This window comes from Nymphalis io, chromosome 23 (genome assembly GCF_905147045.1).
Source record: "Nymphalis io chromosome 23, ilAglIoxx1.1, whole genome shotgun sequence".
Taxonomy (NCBI): Eukaryota; Metazoa; Arthropoda; class Insecta; order Lepidoptera; family Nymphalidae; genus Nymphalis; species Nymphalis io.
This window is the reverse complement of record NC_065910.1, coordinates 1,450,191-1,470,268: the sequence shown is the minus strand read 5'-3', so window position 1 is coordinate 1,470,268 and position 20,078 is coordinate 1,450,191. Positions and strand designations below refer to the sequence as shown.

At 33.9% G+C, this 20,078-nt stretch overlaps 1 protein-coding gene across 1 annotated transcript in view; it reads right to left on the bottom strand.

Annotated features, from left to right (window-relative positions):
* Positions 1-715: 715 nt before the first annotated feature.
* Positions 716-20,078, bottom strand: part of LOC126777720 (protein madd-4) — a 418,598-nt gene continuing 399,235 nt past the window's right edge. Inside the window, exons 19-32 of the mRNA XM_050500874.1 lie at positions 17,041-17,122; positions 16,548-16,715; positions 14,900-15,082; positions 14,154-14,306; positions 9,072-9,250; positions 8,647-8,750; positions 7,605-7,714; positions 5,315-5,407; positions 4,691-4,956; positions 4,514-4,622; positions 2,484-2,640; positions 2,088-2,233; positions 1,716-1,887; positions 716-1,386 (exon numbers count right to left, since the gene is read on the bottom strand). Of these exons, the coding sequence (XP_050356831.1) occupies positions 1,280-1,386; positions 1,716-1,887; positions 2,088-2,233; positions 2,484-2,640; positions 4,514-4,622; positions 4,691-4,956; positions 5,315-5,407; positions 7,605-7,714; positions 8,647-8,750; positions 9,072-9,250; positions 14,154-14,306; positions 14,900-15,082; positions 16,548-16,715; positions 17,041-17,122 (2,029 nt within the window). The 3' untranslated portion in view covers positions 716-1,279. The remainder of the gene's footprint in view (positions 1,387-1,715; positions 1,888-2,087; positions 2,234-2,483; positions 2,641-4,513; positions 4,623-4,690; positions 4,957-5,314; positions 5,408-7,604; positions 7,715-8,646; positions 8,751-9,071; positions 9,251-14,153; positions 14,307-14,899; positions 15,083-16,547; positions 16,716-17,040; positions 17,123-20,078) is intronic.

Genomic DNA, 20,078 nt, shown 5'->3' with positions numbered 1-20,078 from the left:
AGCCATAGCAAAGCGACCACTAATATTCCCGCGCTTGTATTATATGCGCAGTGCCGCTATTATGATTTTAGTTATTTGGCGCGGCCTGTACTAAATTCATTGAACGATTATATTTATAATAAACAATCGAATATTTCTAACTAAATGGTCGACAACTTTCCTAAATCCCATTCCACGAACGGGTAACAAACACACTATATATGTAGATATATACAATAGCTTGAAAGCAACGATATTGCTTTTAATCGGATGTGTCGTATAAGTATATTTTTTTAATTATAGATTATAAATATTTTGATTTATTTAATCAATTGCGCTATTCGAATAACTTTTAAAAGCTGCGAGTCGATTGTGGAGCGAATCAATTTCAATAAAATAAGGCGATATAACCGACTCAACACATTGAATTTAATAATTTCGCTAAATTTTTTATATATTTTCACTTCACTGTATTTTTTTTAAACATTTGGCATATTTTTTTTTTTTAAATTTTCCTATACATTGAATGCATAACTAGTACTTGTGCAATTTTCTTACATTCTGTTAAGCGTAGCGATTATGCTTAATTTATTTACATATATAAACTATGATTAATATAGTACAAAACATTTTTACTAAATATTTTGTTACTAAATATCTTATAAATAAATAAATTTAATCTATCATTTGAAATAATTTACACATTTCATTAGAGCTCGAATTAAGTTTGGTTTGTTCGTATAAAATCAAATAAACACAGATAAAAAATATTTGTGAACCAATAAATAAATAAAAAATATATTGATTTCTTCATAGAATTGATTTTGCTAAAATTGCAGTTATTGGGTAGAATATGTTGTTTAACTTATGGACTTATTAAAAACCATAATACAAATTTATGAAAATCGATTCTTATTTTATTCGATTTATAATTTTATAATTGATAAAAGAGACATTTATTATTACTCATGTGATCATATTTCTTATAGTGCTATCACGACTAGAAACTATCTCGTGCTCACAACGACAGACAATCCATTTTATATGCATATCATATATACTAGGTCACAGTCGATTTAAAAAATAATAATTTGGAAACTAAAACATATTTTCATCAAAGATAAGAAAAAATTAAACATAAGTTTTATTTAAAAAAAACGCACGAAAATATACTAAAATGTACATAAGATCTTTTTCAGTCTAAACTTTTTACATATAAGAATAAAACCCGTTTCGAGACGCAAATAGCTTTTTCACTGAAAGTCACATATCCTAGCCTCCCTCAGTCAAATGTTCCAATTTAGTCTTCACACGTCTTGCAACACTGCTCCTTATACCGTCTGAGAGCGCACATGTTCATTGCGCGAACGTTTTCACAAAACCTCGACATGTCTCTGCAAACGCCATCTGTTGGAAAAAAATAATTATAGTATAAATAATCCATTTCAGACCTGAAATATGCACTGGGCTACCGAACTCAATATGAAGATTTTAAAGGAAATTTTTGTGCATTGAAATAGATTCAGTCGATTCCTTCACATGTAAATATATCCATAATCCCACAGTTTGCTGACCAAACGGTCTAACGTGTGATTATTCCTTATATCTGTAAATACATTGACTTAAAATAAATCATACACAATGAATTGATATATACAATACACAATCGTATTTTATTTACACTGGTACTCATATTATCGATAGTACGCGTACTACGGAATGCTGAGCTCTCCCACCTTGAACACAGTCGTGGTCGGCGCACGGGCGCGCAACGGGCGGGCGCGAGCGCGGGCAGAGCGCGGCGCGGCGCTCCCGCCGGCGGCGCGCGCGGGCCCCGGCCGGAGCGCTCGGGCGCCACACGCAGCGCAACACGCGGTGCTGCAAGCCTTGCCCGCAAGGTCCTTTGCACTGTTGTGATGAAATTCCGGAAGGGTCCGTTAATAACAAAGAAATTCTCTTTTTAAGGCATAATTGTAATTTCAGCGACATTATGTTCACATAGTTATAGAATTTTATAAAAATATGAAGGTATTAAATAAATTAAGTTTAAATTTCCTATCAAGTTAGTGTTTCTTGGGAATAACCTCTTGATGTTTGCCATAATTTACCTTACTCCAAGGCCCCACAGCCCAAACTGGTTTACAAGATTGGGCTTCTCTCTTCGACTTCTCGGGTTGTTGACTGTAGACACAGGCTGAATCGGGCATTACTGTTCCGTTGTCAGAAACGCATTCAACGCGACGACGAACTATAGCTAAGGTAAAGGGAAAATGTTATATATATATGTATTAAGATATGTATATGATGTATATTCAGTTCAGTATAGTTTAACATAGTCAACTCAGTTAGGTAAATAAAACAGTCCAGAAATGTAGGTACATTTTGTACAAAAAACAGAATTTTCCATCTATATACAAGGAAACTCAGCTAAAAGATTCTATAGAAAATAACTAAGACCTTTCAAATTACAAATACATACATTTTTAAAGTAACAAAATTCTTACCAGCTCCAGAAGACAAGCAATTAACTGCTGACCAAGATCCAGATCTCCACGAAGCACAGCTATTGCTGGCACAGTCACGTAGCACGGTCGGGGGTGTCAGACCTCTTGACAGACACTCGTCAATTTCGACTGTAGTCGTCTGGTTCGGTAGTTTGTGCTATTTGGAACAAATAATTAATTAAAACTCGTCTAAATAGCCTAAAGTAATTTAGAAGTTATAACAAATAAAATATTCTAAAAGTATTTTTCAGTTGTTCTACCGCGAAACAGCAGTACTTAGGATTGTTGATTCTGGTTTGAAGGGTGAGTGAGCCAGTATTATTACAGGCACAAGGGACATAAGATCTTAGTTCCCAAGGTTGGTGGCGCATTGGCGATGTGGGCGAGGGTTGACATTTCTTACAATGCCAATGTCTATGGGCGTTGGTGACCACTTACCATCAGGTGGCCCATATGCTCGTCCGCCTTCCTATATTATAAAAAAAAAAATAGTAATTTTGGTAGAAAATATTTTGATTGAAAATGTGGTAACTTATATGGTACGGTAGGAATATTTACTGCGACAAATTGGAATATATTACTAGTATACTAATTCGAAAATTTACAATAATTAAAAAGAACAAGTGAGAATAATAATATTTTCTTATATAGTCTTTAATGAATATACAATTTTAAATTATAAACTACTATTGTATAAACCATGACCACTATGAATGCTAATAAAATATAATTAAAAATGAATTATTTTAATTATTTTACTGGTGGTAGAGCTTTGTGCAAGCTCGTCTGGGTAGGTACCACCCACTCATCAGATATTCTACCGCAAAACAGCAGTACTTGGTATTGTTGTATTCCGGTTTGAAGGGTGAGTAAGCCAGTGTAATTACAGGCACAAGGGACATAACATCTTAGTTCCCAAGGTTGATGGCGCATTGGTGATGTAAGCGATGGTTAACATTTCTTACAATACCAATGTCTAAGGGCGTTTGGTAACCACTTAGCATCAGGTGGCCCATATGCTAGTCCGCCTTCCTATTCTATAAAAAAAAAAATTATATTTTTAAATCAAATATTTTGTGAATAAAAAAAAACGAATTCAGTATTGTTCTTTTAGATAATAAAAAAATACCACGTTCAAATTCATTTATCTTTTGTAGAAGTATTACACGTACTTATTGATAGTTAAAGAAAAAACTAGCGCACTACTGACCTGACTTACGTACTATTGATGACCTGACCTAAAGAACAGCATCATCTATGCATAATATATTTAATTTCGAAAGCATACCATAACTTTCCAATGAACACTCGATGTTAATGAAAAATTTAAATCATAAGTAATAATTGAATTCAGCGTAAAATTAAATTCATATTCATGTAATATTGGAAAAGTTTCTCTGCTCTTAGTTAAATAGTTTCACTGAGTTTCTTGAGTTGGAAATTTCCTTTCATTAAATTCAAATCTGTATTAGCTTTGAATAACAAGCAAAATTGAAAATGTGAAATACGAGGTTTTTCCTAGGTTAAAATATTGTTACAAATAAAGACATATAAAATATAACTTATTTAAATTTAACAAAAAAATCTTCAATATAACATGTACAAGAGCCGAGATTGCCCAGAAGAGCCGAGATGGCCCAGTGGTAAGAACGCGTGAATCTAAACCGATGATCGTGGGTTCAAAACCAGGCAAGCAACACTGAATTTTCATGTCCTTAATATGTGATTATAATTCATCTCGTGTTTTACGGTGAAGGAAAACATCGTGAACCTGCATATGTCTAATTTAACTGAAATTCTGCCACACGTGTATTTCACCAACCCGCATTGGAGCAGCGTGGTGGAATAAGCTCTAAGCCTTCTCCTCGAAAAAGGAGAACAGGCCTTAGCCCAGCAGTGGGACTTTCACAGGCTGTTAGGATGATAATATGTACTTTTCAAACGCATATATGATAAGCCATAATACGTGTGTTCTAAACTTCAGTTCGAACTTGCACTTGAAATTAAGTTTTACAATACATAATACTTACATGACAAACGGCACCTCTTATTTGGTGGCCAACTTGACCACATGGAGCATTGCAAGATGACCATTCTGTGGTCTTCCACGTGTATTCATTTGTGTCGAATGTTGTGACCCTTTAAGTGACAAAAGAAAATTTTAATATACATTTTACAAATTACGAGTTGAAGTAGAAGTAACTTACTTATTATCCGACTCCGTTGTAGTTTCCACTAAGTCACCAATATTTTGTTTAACACTTTCAACTCTTGCTTCGTCAACAGTGTTTCTAATATAGTCCTCATTTACTATAATGATGTCAGAATCATCATCTTCTGGAACCACTATTTGTTTATCCTCAAGGTTGACAACTTTTACATGCGATGCCGTGCCATAATTTTGATACATCATAATTGGATCCACCATTCTCTGACCTCTCGAATTGCCAATGGTCTGAAAATTCCAAAACATCTGAACATATCAATGAAAAATGTTCTCGGACTTTTAAAACAGGTGCTATGAAAACAGACATAAAAATATTAAACCAATTTACAGACCACTATTCACAATTTAAGATATTACATTAGTAATAAAAACGATGTATTGGCTGAATTATTAGAATATAAATTGATGAAACCCAAATTTTATCAAACCCTTGTAACGTAAGAGTTAGTCATGAAGCCCATACGCTTGGTTACATTCTGGGTAACCAAAAATTTAATGAAATAGTACCACCAAAGATGTAGCATGCCATGGAAAACTTAACATAATTCTAGTCCAATAGAACCTAAAATCCCATGAGCCATGCTCTATTCTGGTAACGGCTCACCTGTAGTTGCATTACAAGGTAATGCAGACACGGCAATAACCTGGAGGCACCACTTCGTTTTGGTGGAAGCATCTGAGACGATACGGCAGTCTTCTTTAAATATCCGAATAGCAGCGTGCGAAAAATTTACGTTAATTGAAATTTTGGTCCCAAATTAGCACAATGTGCAATCGTTCATAATTTTGCTCTTTCATATCAGTACACTGATAACATGAGTTTTTTTGCGCTTTTAAGGGCTAACTTACTGGCTACTATTATTATGTTTACAATATTTGAATTTCGGATTGAAAAGTCAATTTGACTGGACTCGTATTTTTTTAGATAAAAGTTTTGAAACAATTATTTTTTAAGGCATTTGGTAACATCCGTTATATTATTAATCCTTAAAAAAGTTGAGTTAAATAATATAAAAAAATATTATTAATTATCCTTAAAAAGGTTTAGTTAAATGATACAAATACTGTAAATAATACGAAATGCAATACATAAAAAATCTGCTAAATCTAATATGTAATGGTACTTACAAATATATTTAATTTAGAACATATGTACATATTATAAATTATAGTCTTGAGCTGTAAATAAAAAAGTACTCTTTTCTCGAACTTGTTTAATATATTTTAAGATCATTCATTCTTCTCTTATCAGAATTTTAAGTGTCGTTTTAATGCTACATAAGTCTGGCCTGAATAAAACCAGTGACTTGTATAGGTGTCTATAATACAATGATTTGCTATCTACTGTAATTCAGCTAAGTTCAACAATAAAAGGGGCATAGTAAACTTTATAGCCGGCTTTATAGCTGTAATAAAATTATTATTGAATGTATATTATACTAGTGGGCAATAAAGAACGTTAGGGACAAGGTTATTTCAAGGCCGAATAGAGATTTTCATTTTTGTCGGTTTGTAAATGAAATGAAAAAATCGTTATAAACTTACGCGATCTTGTTCGAAAAGAAATATTATGGCACGTTTTTGTTTAGTAATAATTCATTTTAAAATTTACTTAATTATAATCAATCGTATAAGCTTTTAGTTAAACATTAAGAAAAATATATCAATCAGATCTAACTACCAACATTTTATGAACTTAAATTCAGATTTGGGAAAATTAAATAAAGAAGCGTTAAAGGCTGAAAGAAATAAGAAGGAGCAAAGTATTTAGAATTTTAATGTAAATGAAGTAAATTGTATTTAATTCCGTTATTAAGTCATTTAGTATTCACAAGGAGTCCGAAAATGTCGATAAACTTAGACTTTACAATAATATTTCTCACATAATTCTAGACATTCTAATAGATCGGTTACACGCAACCGATTTGCGCATTTAAGCTGCATTTATTAACCTTATATATCAAATATTTTACTTTGGTTTAAAACCGCGTAATGTCAAATAATATCAATTAAATAGTAAATGGAAAATCGTGTGAAATTTTTTACAATACAGATACACATATACATACAAGCAAACGTCGATATTTGCACGACACTGTTCACTTGCACGTGCTTTAATGAGCAAATTCGTTTACACAAGTAAGCGCGTTAGAGCATGTAACCGGCCTTTATGATTTCTTGTACTTAATATTCCGTACTCGTAAAAGAGTTATACTATTTTCATTTCTCAGCGGACGACTTAGAATATTTAATACCAATAAATTTAGAAGTTATGATTTTTATTGTAGAAAATTTATTACAGATTCCATAAAGAAGCTTGCGATAGCATTGTTAATGTTATTTATTATTTTATTTGTCATTCTGTTTTATATGTTTTAACGTTTAAAGAACGTTTTAGTATGAAAAACATCGTATTAGATCCTTAGAAATAAAACTATAATCGGTTTAATTGTGATATAACTAATAACAAATCATCATATGTCTTTCTATAAAGTATTATTTTGATATGAATGCTTTTACATATTATAATTATAATAAAATATTTCTTTTTTAGGTGACATTGTTTTTGTCTCAAATAACCACATATATAAAATATACTTATACTATATAACTATTATAATTATATAATTTTAAACTTAATATTTTGTTCCGTTTAAACAACTCCAATTTTACCTATTTTTATTACGACTTAATGTACGATTTGATTAGTTTTACTTTATTTAATTAATCCTATCCGCAGCACATAATATATCCTTTGAATTATTTTTTTTAATGGAAAAAGGAATCCTCACTATTAAACAGGTCAACTAGCGAAGATACAATACACGACAGAAAAACATAAGAATACATTTGTATCTATCTTTTTCCACAAAAAATATTCAAAGATTTCTTACCTCGTTTTCATCGTAGATGTCTCGGGCTTGTGAATTGTAGCTCGGTGAGGCTTTCGTGCTTGTGGTACCAGCATTCCCGTACAGTGCATCCCGGACCTTATCTATTTTACCTGATAATGAAAAATCATAAAAAACACATGAATACCACCATAAAATATCCTACAGTGCGAACTATTGCAAGGACAGGCAATCTCAAGCTATTTGCGAAGAACACTTTCACTATAGTGATAAATAAGGCAGAAGCCTTGCAACAACAGAAGCAAGCACGTAAGACTTTAGTTTTATGCCCAAACTCTGTCTATCTCTCTCTCTCTCTCTTAGATCGTGTCGGATTGTCATCCTATTGAATTGTGTATGTAAATGTATGAAAATAATTAATATACATATGTATGTATTCATGCTGTTAGGGCGATATAATTTATTTGTAACATATTCATACAAACATATTATAATTATAAATATTCATATTTTTTGTACAGGTTAAAAGAGAAAATGATACCAAATTTTGTCGCAGTCTCTTGATATTGTAAAATAATAAATTAGCCCTTACAAATCCCAATTCAAAGTGCTCTTAATATCATTTCGGGCGATCTTTTGAAATTATATTTAATACTTAATATAGTAAAAATGTTATGGCGTTTCTGTTCTCTTAAAGTAATGTAATGAAATAACGTACAGTCCCTTAGTTAGCTTTTGATATTTCATTTATTAATTTTAAACATAAACTCACCAAACATATTGCAAAAAATTGGTAAATTTACCAAAAAAATAAATGTATTTTAAAAAAAAGACTGAATACCTAAATGTAAAAAGCAGACATTTTTTATATAAAACAGGGAGTAACATAAAAACAGAAAATATTTACTAAATAACTATCTGAAATGTCTGCAACCGTGATGTGTCCCGAACGGGTGTAACATTTAGATTCTATTGATTTTGAAGACACAACACTGATTTTCAATGGTGTTTATGACAATAAATATAAATTTAAATATAAATAATATGACATCTTATTTACCCACCAGTTTTGATTTCAATTTACCTTTCTGTCGATTCTTATAGCTTTTCTTCTGGTCTGGAGGGCGTTGCTCGTGCGACTGATCATCTGATCTTCCCCCTATCATGGCTCGATACCGACCATCAGCTCTGCTTTCAAAAAAGAATAACATTAAACAATAACATAACATTTCTGGATTGGAACAAGTTATTTGAATTCAAAATATATTTTTTTTATAGAATAGGAAGGCGGACGAGCATATGGGCCACCTGATGGTAAGTGGTCAACGCCAACGCTATAGACTTTGGCATTGTAAGAAATGTTAACCATCGCTTACATCACCAATGCGCCATCAACCTCGGGAACTAAGATGTTATGTCCCTTGTGCCTGTAATTACTAATTACAATTAATGAATAAAAGGAATTTCGAGGTTAATTTGACTGATGCGTTATTTTTTTTATGATAGTACCTATCAGAAAGTGGCGACGATGGTTCATCCAAGGCTTTATGCCTTTCAATTTCTTCACTCGATGGAAACTCTCCAGGTCTTGGTTTTACAAGTAAAGTTAAATTAGCACTGGATCTTCCCGCCACGCATGTGTAGACTCCATGATCTCGGAGAGAAAGAGACGTAATGCGAAGAGCGCCCTGTGATAGAAAGATAGAGATATATAGATTTAATTTTTATTATGATATCTTGTTGTGAACTTTTTAAAATTATTAAGCTTGGTAACAATAATCTGACTGAATAAAACTGATTGAATTTTCACTATGTCAATATTTTATCTCAGTATAAATATATGTTTGAGGACGAATTGAATCATTAACGCTGTGATTAAGCAAATATTTCTATTACATTTTGTTAACGAAATAACAATGTTTTTAATTGGCTTTGGAAATATAAAAGATTTTCAATAAGTATGTTTATTTTCAGCCAAGCCAAAAATGCAGAAATTAATCAAATAATTTAAATATTTTATATAATTTCATTGATATTGGTATTGTGCAATGTTTAATTTTTTATTTTTTTAGATGGGTGTAATTATGTTTTAGGAAAAATAAAAATCAATTAAATGAGAAAAGTAAGAGTTATATGTGTATATGTCATTATTATTTTATAACGTCCAAGCAAATCCAACCACTGGCTTACCAAGGTCTTATTCACATTTATTAAAATAGTTCCAAAAAGGCTTTCACGGAGTTAATTAATTCATTTGAACAATAGTTCGTAAAAGCTTTGTACGTTGTATGAGTGTTTATATTTAGTTTGAGAAAATTTATAATTGAATATAAGCGGAAATTGCCTTTCTAGTGACGTGGAGCATAGTGAATTTAATAAAAGTTTTTTTTTAATTGGCTGAGGCAAAAGTCTATTATATTCAATGCGATACTCTGGATAAAAAAAGTAAAAATAGGTTGATATTTGAAAATTTATAATTACTTGTTTTGTAAAGGATGACCTAATACCGCGCCGTAATACTCACTAAAAACCAGCGTTACCCTCTCCGTCTATTATCTCACGGTTGGTCTACCTATGCGGGCCTATATTCCTGAGGAGGTTCCCAGATAGAGGGAAGAAACTTAGCCCTGGTCACTCTTACGTCGAGAGTAAAGTGCCTAGAACACCGAAGTGTCCTCCTCGGTCTTCTTCGGCGGATTAGATCAGCGAAGACACTGTCCTCACGCTGCCACACCACAGAAGGAGAACATCTCCAACGAGCACCTCTCACTGCCAGGCATGGCCTTTTCACGCTCGGCAATGAGAGAATTACGCCGACTATAGCTACCAGGGAAAGCCTCTGGAGGCTTCACGCATCACACTCCGTTAGTTTGTGGTGCCCCGTATTCAGAACCGGGTATATACTGACAATTTGCGGTTAGACGTTCACGTGTTCTAACCAATGGGCCATCGAAGTTCATGTTAGTATTTCAATAATTTTGTGTATTTTAAGGACACAACATATGCCTGTAGCCTAACATTCCTCCCTCGAGTATATAAAGCCAATTTAGTAACATTATTACCTCCAACATTCAATTAAATTTAAAACAAGTTACGATCGGAATCCACCAAAGCGATAAGTTAGAAATGTTCAGTCTAGACACGTGGGTTAGCAATGTGGATTTATCCTCTCACATTAAATGCTCTTTAGCCACAATTAACAACAGTAAAAGTAATTATAATAAAGCAGTTTTAAAATTATTATCTGAACGGGCAATTACAGAAATATATTCTTCATTTTATCAAGTGTTTACAGATGCTTCGAAAGATAACTCTGATATTGGTGTTGCTTTTTATGACCCCCAAGCTAATACTAGTTGTCAACTTAGAGTAGATACTAAGATATCAGTAATGCGTGCAGAGCTATTAGGCATTGTGGAGGCTTTATCATATATCAGTTCTATAGAATGTGATAGATTTGTAATCCTGTCAGATTCTAAAATTGCTCTCCAGCATGTGGCTCGGTCTACCTCGACCTTTCGAGGAATTCCGATAGCCTATACCATCTTGAAATCTATTCTAAGTTTCTCTCGTCAAAATAAAAAAGTGATATTACAGTGGATACCTGCTCATATTGGCATAGAAAATAATGAAAAGGTTGATATACTAGCAAAAGATACAATAAAGTAGAAAATACCATTTCGTGAATGGTATTTTCTACCACTGCCTACCATATCATTCGGAATTATTATATTTGGCTAAACAAAGATTGTACAAATTTTGGAGAGAGTATTTTGATGAGCGATCGCATACTAAGGGGGTCTGGTACAGAACAATGCAGCCTGGCCTATGGAAAAGTCTTTGGTTTGATGGTGCAAATATGACCAGGTCTTCAATTGTTACAGCTCTTCGACTTCGTTCCGGACACATTCCATTAAATAATTTGGTTTCCTTATGGGTAAAACACCCTCACCTAATTGCAGTATATGTAATATCATAGAAGACACGTATCATGTAATAATGGAGTGTGCTCGAAACGAAGCTGATAGAATATATTTTTTACGTTTAATTAATTATTGCGGAGAGGTGGGGGCATGTAACAGTGTCCTCGCTGACCCTACATCAGAACCAGCGAAAGTTTTGTACAAGCTAGTGAATGATCTTATTAAGAATGATGTAAACGCTATGACATGAATGATGTAATTAAGCAATGTGAAAAGTTTAATGTTCTGTTAGCACTATGAGGGTGGCATTTTCTTAAAGAAAAACCCTCTTTAAAGAAATGAATTAAAAAAAAAAAAAAAAAAGTTACGATCGATCGATAGAAATGCCATTGATATTGTATTATTCAAAATATACTGTTACAACATTCTTGCCAACATTCCACGCGGTCTTGATTTGTACACTAGCTATTATAAATTTTTATTTGTATATAATTAAGGCCTTAATGTAAATATATTTTTAATAAATAAATGATGAAATACAATATTAATTTATCGTCAATATTTACGATTAGAATTAGAACATTCCTACGAATTATAATATCTGATTTGTTTAAATAGATAAGAAAAGTGACGAAACATAAGACTTGGTATTATGTTATATAATTTTATTTATATAAGATGAGGTTCGGGACAATTACATTTAATTTTATTATTTAAACAAATTAATTAATATCTTCTTCAAATACACTCCTATATTTAAATCGATGTACTGAAAAGAATTGCCAGCAAAATCATTAACGATATCTCGGAAAATATTAACAATAGAGAAAAAGTTTCAAATAAAAAAGATGGGAAGTTTTATCTTCTACAAAAAAGTTATTTACTGTTTTTAACGTAACCGCACCGTTACTGAGATATTTGCAAAAAGATGTTTTTCAAGAAGGCGGCTAACGCTCGCGGTCTGGGCTAGCCTCTAACATAATAAAATCGAAATATTGAGTAACGTGATTTTATGCAGAGCGAATGCATTTTTGGTGCTAAGATTCCTAGACTAAACAGTTACAAGTTATATTAATTGATTACAATAAAAGTAATTTATACCGTTCGAAAATCAATGAACAATAACTCTTTAGCACTATTAACAGTTAAATCAGTTTAGAGACGTTTTTGTGTTTGTAATAGCGTACCGCGTAGTGTCAGCAGATTAATAAATTTAATTTTTTATAATTTTTATAAGATTATGAATTATAAGTAATAATAATAATAGTATGCATTTACTAACTGAAATTATGACGATGAAGAATTGACTCAAGAGTTTACTAAATTTAAGAAACGATATCTTCTGCTTACAGATGGATAAATCTACGAGGCGTAATTTTTAAGCGTACCAAAATTATTGTGTCTCAATCTTTATCACGTAAGAACTTATAAGGACTTTTAATGTCATCTCGTAGCTCAAAAGCAATCGGTTATCTGTGTACAATAACGCTTCTGTAAATAGCAATCTGACATAGGTCAATTATAAATAAACGCTGTAAATACTTTTAAGCTGTAACAAAATTTATAGTAAAATGTTTTTGCTAGGGTAATTTATAGGCAGTTGTTGCCAACTGCGAACCATTTCTTATTCTGGGGCAGTTGACAAAAAGCCTTGGTTCTATCGACAGGTTGAATGAATTAGTTTGGGGTTTGGGCAGTTGGGTGTGAATTTCGGATACCTAACTGCTTAGATTAGTATTTATACAAATAATACTGTGTATATTTGTTCATATTGTGTGATAATATAATATATATTATAAAGCTGAGATGGCCCTGTGGTAAGAACGCGTGTATCTTAACCGATGATCGTTGGTTCAAACCCGGGCAAGCACCACTGAATTTTCATGTGCTTGATTTGCGATTATAATTAATCTCGTGCTTTACGGTGAAGGAAAACATCGTGAGGAAACCTGCATGTGTCTAATTTCACTGAAGTTCTGCCACATGTGAATTCTACCAACCCGCATTGGAGCAGCGTGGTGGAATAAGCTCCAAACCTTCTCAAAAAGAGGAGAGGAGGCCTTTAGCCCAGTAGTGGGACATTCACAGGCTGTTACGGTACGGATATATTATAAAGATTTTAAGAAAGAAGCAATTAAAAATAATCATAAATTTCTAAACGCTTTCTTCATTTACTATTATTATGAAGTATTTGTAATTCTTTCTAACTTAAGTCCATGTATAATTAAAGTTCAAACAGAAAGCCACTGTACTATGGCACCCTCTTCCAGGAGCCTTGGAAGGCTTGGAGCTTCTTTCAACACGCTGCTCAAACGCCGGTTGTTGAATATATACATGTACAGTATGTATGTATATGGCAGAATTTCAACCGATACATGCACGTTTTTTAAAGATTATTTCCTTTACCACTGAGACAAAAATTTAATGAATTACACACACATATTGAGCATATGAAAACTTACGGACTTATAAACGTTGCTTAGCTAGCTTTAGTTAAACATTGATTTCACTCTTTCTGTCATTTTTGATTTGACATTCGAAACAAAAAAACACAATTGTTTAATCATAATTTTCGGTTAAGCTTCACGTATTCTAACCACCTTGGCTGATATAAGTCAAACATATATTATTATTATTAAAAGACCAGTGAACAAATATAATATCTTACCTTTTTAGATATTTTGTATTTCTTCGACTTCGTAATAATTTGATGGTCCTTCGCCCACTGGATCTTCGTCCTATTGTATCCCTTCACTGGACATTTGATTTTTACTTGCGTTCCATAAAATATTGTCGCTGAACCGCCGACTTTTACGGTCACCTGCAGATAATAATATTAAATGAAAGAAAATCCTTACTCTTCGTTTATTTTAACGGTCTTTTTCAGTATAGAAGGGTCGTTACATGACGTCTTTTCGTATATTCCATTATAGGTTTTATGATAAACACGCAAATGGCATATTCAATGAAAATTACTCACCTCTTTTTCAATTAAATAATCACCATAATTTAACGTTGCTGACTATGAGACTTAATTTGTCTAATTAATAATAAATTATCAGTCAAATCAATTACAAGTAAATTTTACGTGAACACACTTTGTCAATTTCAAGTAAAAATACAATAGTAATTATGTTCTTATTAGATAAATTATCGATAACAATTAATATATATGTCGCTGGCTTTTGAACCGCAGGTTTTTCTTGGATTCAAGATATTTTTTCCGAAATGGTGAAATTTTTTTACAATTAATATAACACTTCTTTTTGACATTAATAAATTGATATAATTTAATATAAGTTTGTTATTTGATTGAAAGCTTATCTATAAATGTACTGTAATGTAAGTAAAGTTAAAATAATCTAAAATATTATACAAATAAATCTTCAAGTAAAGTCTTTGATTGCAACGTACTTTTTTCTTCTTCGGATCGTGCTGAATATATGAAGAATTCGCCAAAGATATTTCTGGAGATGATGTATCCAATAAACATGGTCGGCTGTTACAAGACTTGGTGATAGCTGGTCGCGGGGAGTTGCACTGAGACGCTGGACGCTCCACCACGTGAGATTGCGCCATAATTTGTTTACATATCACCTGATAAAAAAAATGACGAAATGATGAAAAATGATGATATGATGACACTTTGAACTTGTTTAGTGAGTGCATAGCTCTTAATAACAGGCTTTTGTCAAATCATATCTCCGTTAGTTTTATTAAAAAACACTTTCCACTAAACTTCAAAAAAAATTATTAATCCGTCTTAGAAATTGAAACCAGATCCTTGAGATCTCCAACCTTATAAGAAAGTAATTAGACCAGACAGTTAAGAAATAAAAAGTCTATATATTAAACGAATCGTACAATGAGCAAACTAATCTCGGCACTAAGATGCTTATAAACTCAACGGTCGCTCAAAAGTACTACAAATAGCTAAAGAAAATGAGATTTCTCTCTTTGTGTATTTTGCTAAATAGCTTTGAACGTGTTAATCTTGGAAATAAGCCTTAATTAGTTGATGATAAAATACTTTATTCTTATAAGATAGATTATTTAATTTAAAAGTATTTAACGAAGTCAATAGCACTATTAGCATTGACAATTCATAGGACAAGGATGATGCATTTAATAAAACTAACTACTCTTAATTTAAAGTTAATTAATATTCTATATTATAAAAAATATTTTAATAATTGCTTCAAATTAATTTAGAATAAAAATATGGAAACATTACTGGTAATGTTATTAACGTTCTATTCATGTCAAGTATAACATTGAATTTGTACTATATCGATGTACAATGAGAAAATGTATTTACTAGATCATTTAGGACTTCACTGGTTACCACCAGCTTTGTGCAAGCTCGTCTGGGTAGGTACCACCCACTCATCAGATATTCTACCGCAAAACAGCAGTACTTGGTATTGTTGTGTTCCGGTTTGAAGGGTGAGTGAGCCAGTGTAATTACAGGCGCAAGGGACATAACATCTCATCTAGTTCCCAAGGTTAGTGGCGCATTGGTGATGTAAGCGATGGTTAACATTTCTTACAATGCCAATGTCTATGGGCGTTGGTGACCACCTACCATCAGGTGGCCCATATGCTCGTCCAACCTTCCCATTCTATAAAAAAATAAAAAAAACGTTACAAAAGGTTCAGTTTTAAGTTTGCAGATATGTGGTTTGTTGTTTTTTAAATAAATTTTCAAATTAAAATAAAAATATTATTAAGGCAGAAATAGTCTCCCGACAAACAATTATGAGACAATTGATCTTCTCTCGTTGGCTTGGCATCCGAGAAATACGAAGCCGTATTTATCGGATGTCGAAATTTTATTCAATATGTTTTTATTTATACCATCATTTTTCTTGCTGTTATTCATAGGTAGATTTTGGCTGCTTGACTCCAGGTCTGTTTCTAATTTAGCATTGGAAATGGTCTTGCTAGTTGTTTATTTGTCTCCTTAACTTTTTATAGGTACTAAGTGCTAATATTTTTTATGGATTAAAATTTTGTCTTGATGAGACGTGTCTTGTTTTGTTGTTGATTTTACTAAACATACTTCTCTTTGCTTCATGCCACCACCACAAGTCTTGGAGCACTTCGACCATTCAGCAGCGTGCCATCGAACAGGACAGTCAAGGACGTTACAATATTGTCTGTCTGGTGGCGGTGGTTGTGGACACATACTGTTTGGTACGACCACTGTGTTTGTTCCACCTCGGGTTACCTGTTAATACATTTTTGAATTCATTATTACTATTTAATGATTTTTCGTAAACCATGCACACTATACTTTTACTGTGCACAGTTGAAAAAAAATCATATCTCTTTTCGATTCCTATTCAACTAATACCGACTAACTATTTTTTAAGCGATGTCTGAAGAAAATGGAAAGCTATCATAAATCAGATGTTTATACATGTCTGAATAAATTATTTTTATATATTTTTTATCATGAACACTCCATGTTTCCTATTCAATCCGATTCCAACGTAAATAAAACAACAAAATCTAAGATGAAAACGCAACTCGCTAGAGATTTTCCAACTTACCTCGTGAATGCATGTGACTTCTCGAGTCTGAATACCGATTCCACACGACTTGGTGCATTGAGAAAACTCCGTGTAATTCCACCTGCAAAGATACTTATGTATACTTAAACACTTTGTGATACAGTGGATTTGACAATAATGTTCTTAAAAAAAATGTTACATTGTTTAAATAAAATTTGAATTCTTTGGATTTTTTTGTTACCTGATTATAGTTAATGTAAATCATATTTTTTAAGACTATTATTTTCTTTTATACATTATTTTTTGTTTGAACTCGAGTATTTTTGCGCTATTTGAGTTTTAATTGTTATTAATAATTGCAATTTATATGAGAGGATGGTCCAGTGCTTGGAACATGTAAATCTTAACTGATTGCGTGTTCAAATCCAAATAAGCATCACCATCTCTAAGCACAATTTAAATGCTCTTTATTGGCTATAATCATTCATTTCTCCCGCGATCTATCTAGTCTCTCTTGAGAATTACCGTCGTGGTCGAAATCGCCCCTGACCAATTCTACTAACAAATTGTCACTTTATCGCAACCGAATCGAAACGTAATCGCTGCCGTTTAACTGATTTCCTATCTACTAAAAATCGGTCGAAGTTAGATCGTAATAGAGTTGGAAATCATAACAGTTATAATAGAAATGTTCCGAGGACATCATTACTTCGCTAATAGCACTTATAACAATATTGAGCTTTAATAGTCTTCGCATTATATGGTAATTACATAAACACACAGAACATAGTAATACACATTATGATATAAATCTCTTAATGTACCAAAACGTTACATGAATTTTATTTACGTCGCTAATTTGTGAAAATTAGCTACCCTACAAATGAAAAGACGTAAAGTCTTCTTTAAACATTCCCCATGTTTTTATTATTTTTAGCGCAACTGTTATTATCTTCCCCTCAATGATTCGCGCAACTAAACCACGGCCCCTAGTCCCCGGCAGCCCTGCTATTCCTAGCCTTGGTAACAGTTGTGGTAATGGCGGGGCAGGGGGTGCTAAGAATCCCCGGCAGATTTCGTGGTACCAACACCGACGACCTCTGGCCCTGGCAACATATAACACGCGTACACTGCGGACCGACGAGAAGATCATCGAACTGGATGAAGAACTGAGCAGATTACACTGGGATATCGTCGGATTATCCGAAGTCCGAAGACAGGGGGAGGATACGATGATCCTTAAATCCGGTAACCTTCTCTATTTCCGAGAGGGCGATCAACTGTCTCAAGGTGGTGTCGGGTTCATAGTCCACAAGTCCCTCGTTAACAACGTTGTGAAAATCGAGAGCGTGTCGACTAGGGTGGCGTACCTTATACTCAGAATCACCAAGCGGTATTCTTTGAAGGTCATACAGGTATACGCGCCGACTTCGACACACTCCGACGATGAGGTTGAGGTCATGTATGAGGATTTATCTAAAGCCATACATACCAATAAGACTCATTTCACTGTTGTAATGGGGGACTTTAACGCAAAGCTGGGCAAACGATTCGGTGATGAGTTAAAGGTGGGACCACATGGAATTGGAGACCGCAACCCTCGGGGCCAGATGTTGGCCGACTTTTTGGAGAAGGAGGGACTCTTTATGATGAACTCCTTTTTCAAGAAGCCAGGTCAACGTAAATGGATCTGGGTGAGCCCTGATGGGAAAACCAAGAATGAGTTAGACTTCATCTTGTCGACGAGAAGACAAATATTTAATGACGTCTCCGTGATCAATGCAATAAAAACTGGGAGCGATCACAGACTAGTAAGAGGCTCATTAAATATCAATGTTAAATTCTCTCCCGACTGATGAAGTCTACGTTCCGACCATCACCTCTTCAAATTCGAAATCCCGGAGCCTTTCAGCTCGAACTCCAAAACCGATTCGATTGCCTAGCAGACTGCGAGGAAGTGGACACACACAACGACAGGTTTGTGGAAACTGTCCGTACGGCTGGGTTTAAGACCTTCAAGACCAGCTGTACAAAAGGAACCAAAAAGATCGCTGCTTCTACCCTACGGATTATGGAGGAAAGACGGAAAATGATTCTGACATCCCCAGCTGATGCTGCCAGCTATCGGCTGATCAACAGACAGATTTCAAAGTCTCTAACTCGTGACACTTGCCAATTTAATACAATGCCCATTAAAGAGGCCATCGAGCGGAACAAAGACTCTAAAGTGTTCGCCAGAGATCTGTCTGTTGGGCAGAGTCAACTGACAAGGCTGAAAAGTTCTACGGTCAGCTGTACACGACAGCTCAATCACCTGTCAGTAGTCATGCTGCAGATCCCAGAGCAAGACTAACCCGACACTACACTGAAGATTTTCAGGACGTCAGTCTTTTCGAGATTAGAATGGCTCTCGAACAACTCAAAAACAACAAGGCACCTGGTGATGATGGTATTACCGCCGAGCTTCTGAAGGCGGGTGGTACACCGATTCTCAGGGCTCTTCAGAGGCTTTTTAAATACCTCATAGCCAAAGGTCAAACGCCAAAGGCATGGCACAGAAGTGTGGTGGTACTTTTCTTTAAGAAGGGTGATAAAACCCTTCTGAAGAATTACAGGCCCATCTCACTGCTGAGCCACGTTTACAAGTTGTTTTCGAGAGTCATTACGAATCGTCTCGAGCAAAGGCTTGACGACTTCCAGCCACCCGAACAAGCCGGATTCCGGAAAGGCTTTAGCACCATAGACCACATACATACGCTGCAGCAAGTTATACAGAAGACTGAGGAGTATAACCAGCCACTTTGCTTAGCGTTTTTTTTTTATAGAATAGGAAGTTGGACGAGTATATGGGCCACCTGATGGTAAGTGGTTACCAAACGCCCTTTGACATTGGCATGGTAAGAAATGTCAACCATCGCTTATAGCCAATGCGCCACCAACCTTGGGAACTAAGATTTTATTTCCCTTGTGCCTGTAATTACACTGGCTCACTCACCCTTCAAACCGGAACACAACAATATCAAGTATTGCTGTTTTGCGGTAGAATATCTGATGAGTGGGTGGTACCTACCCAGACG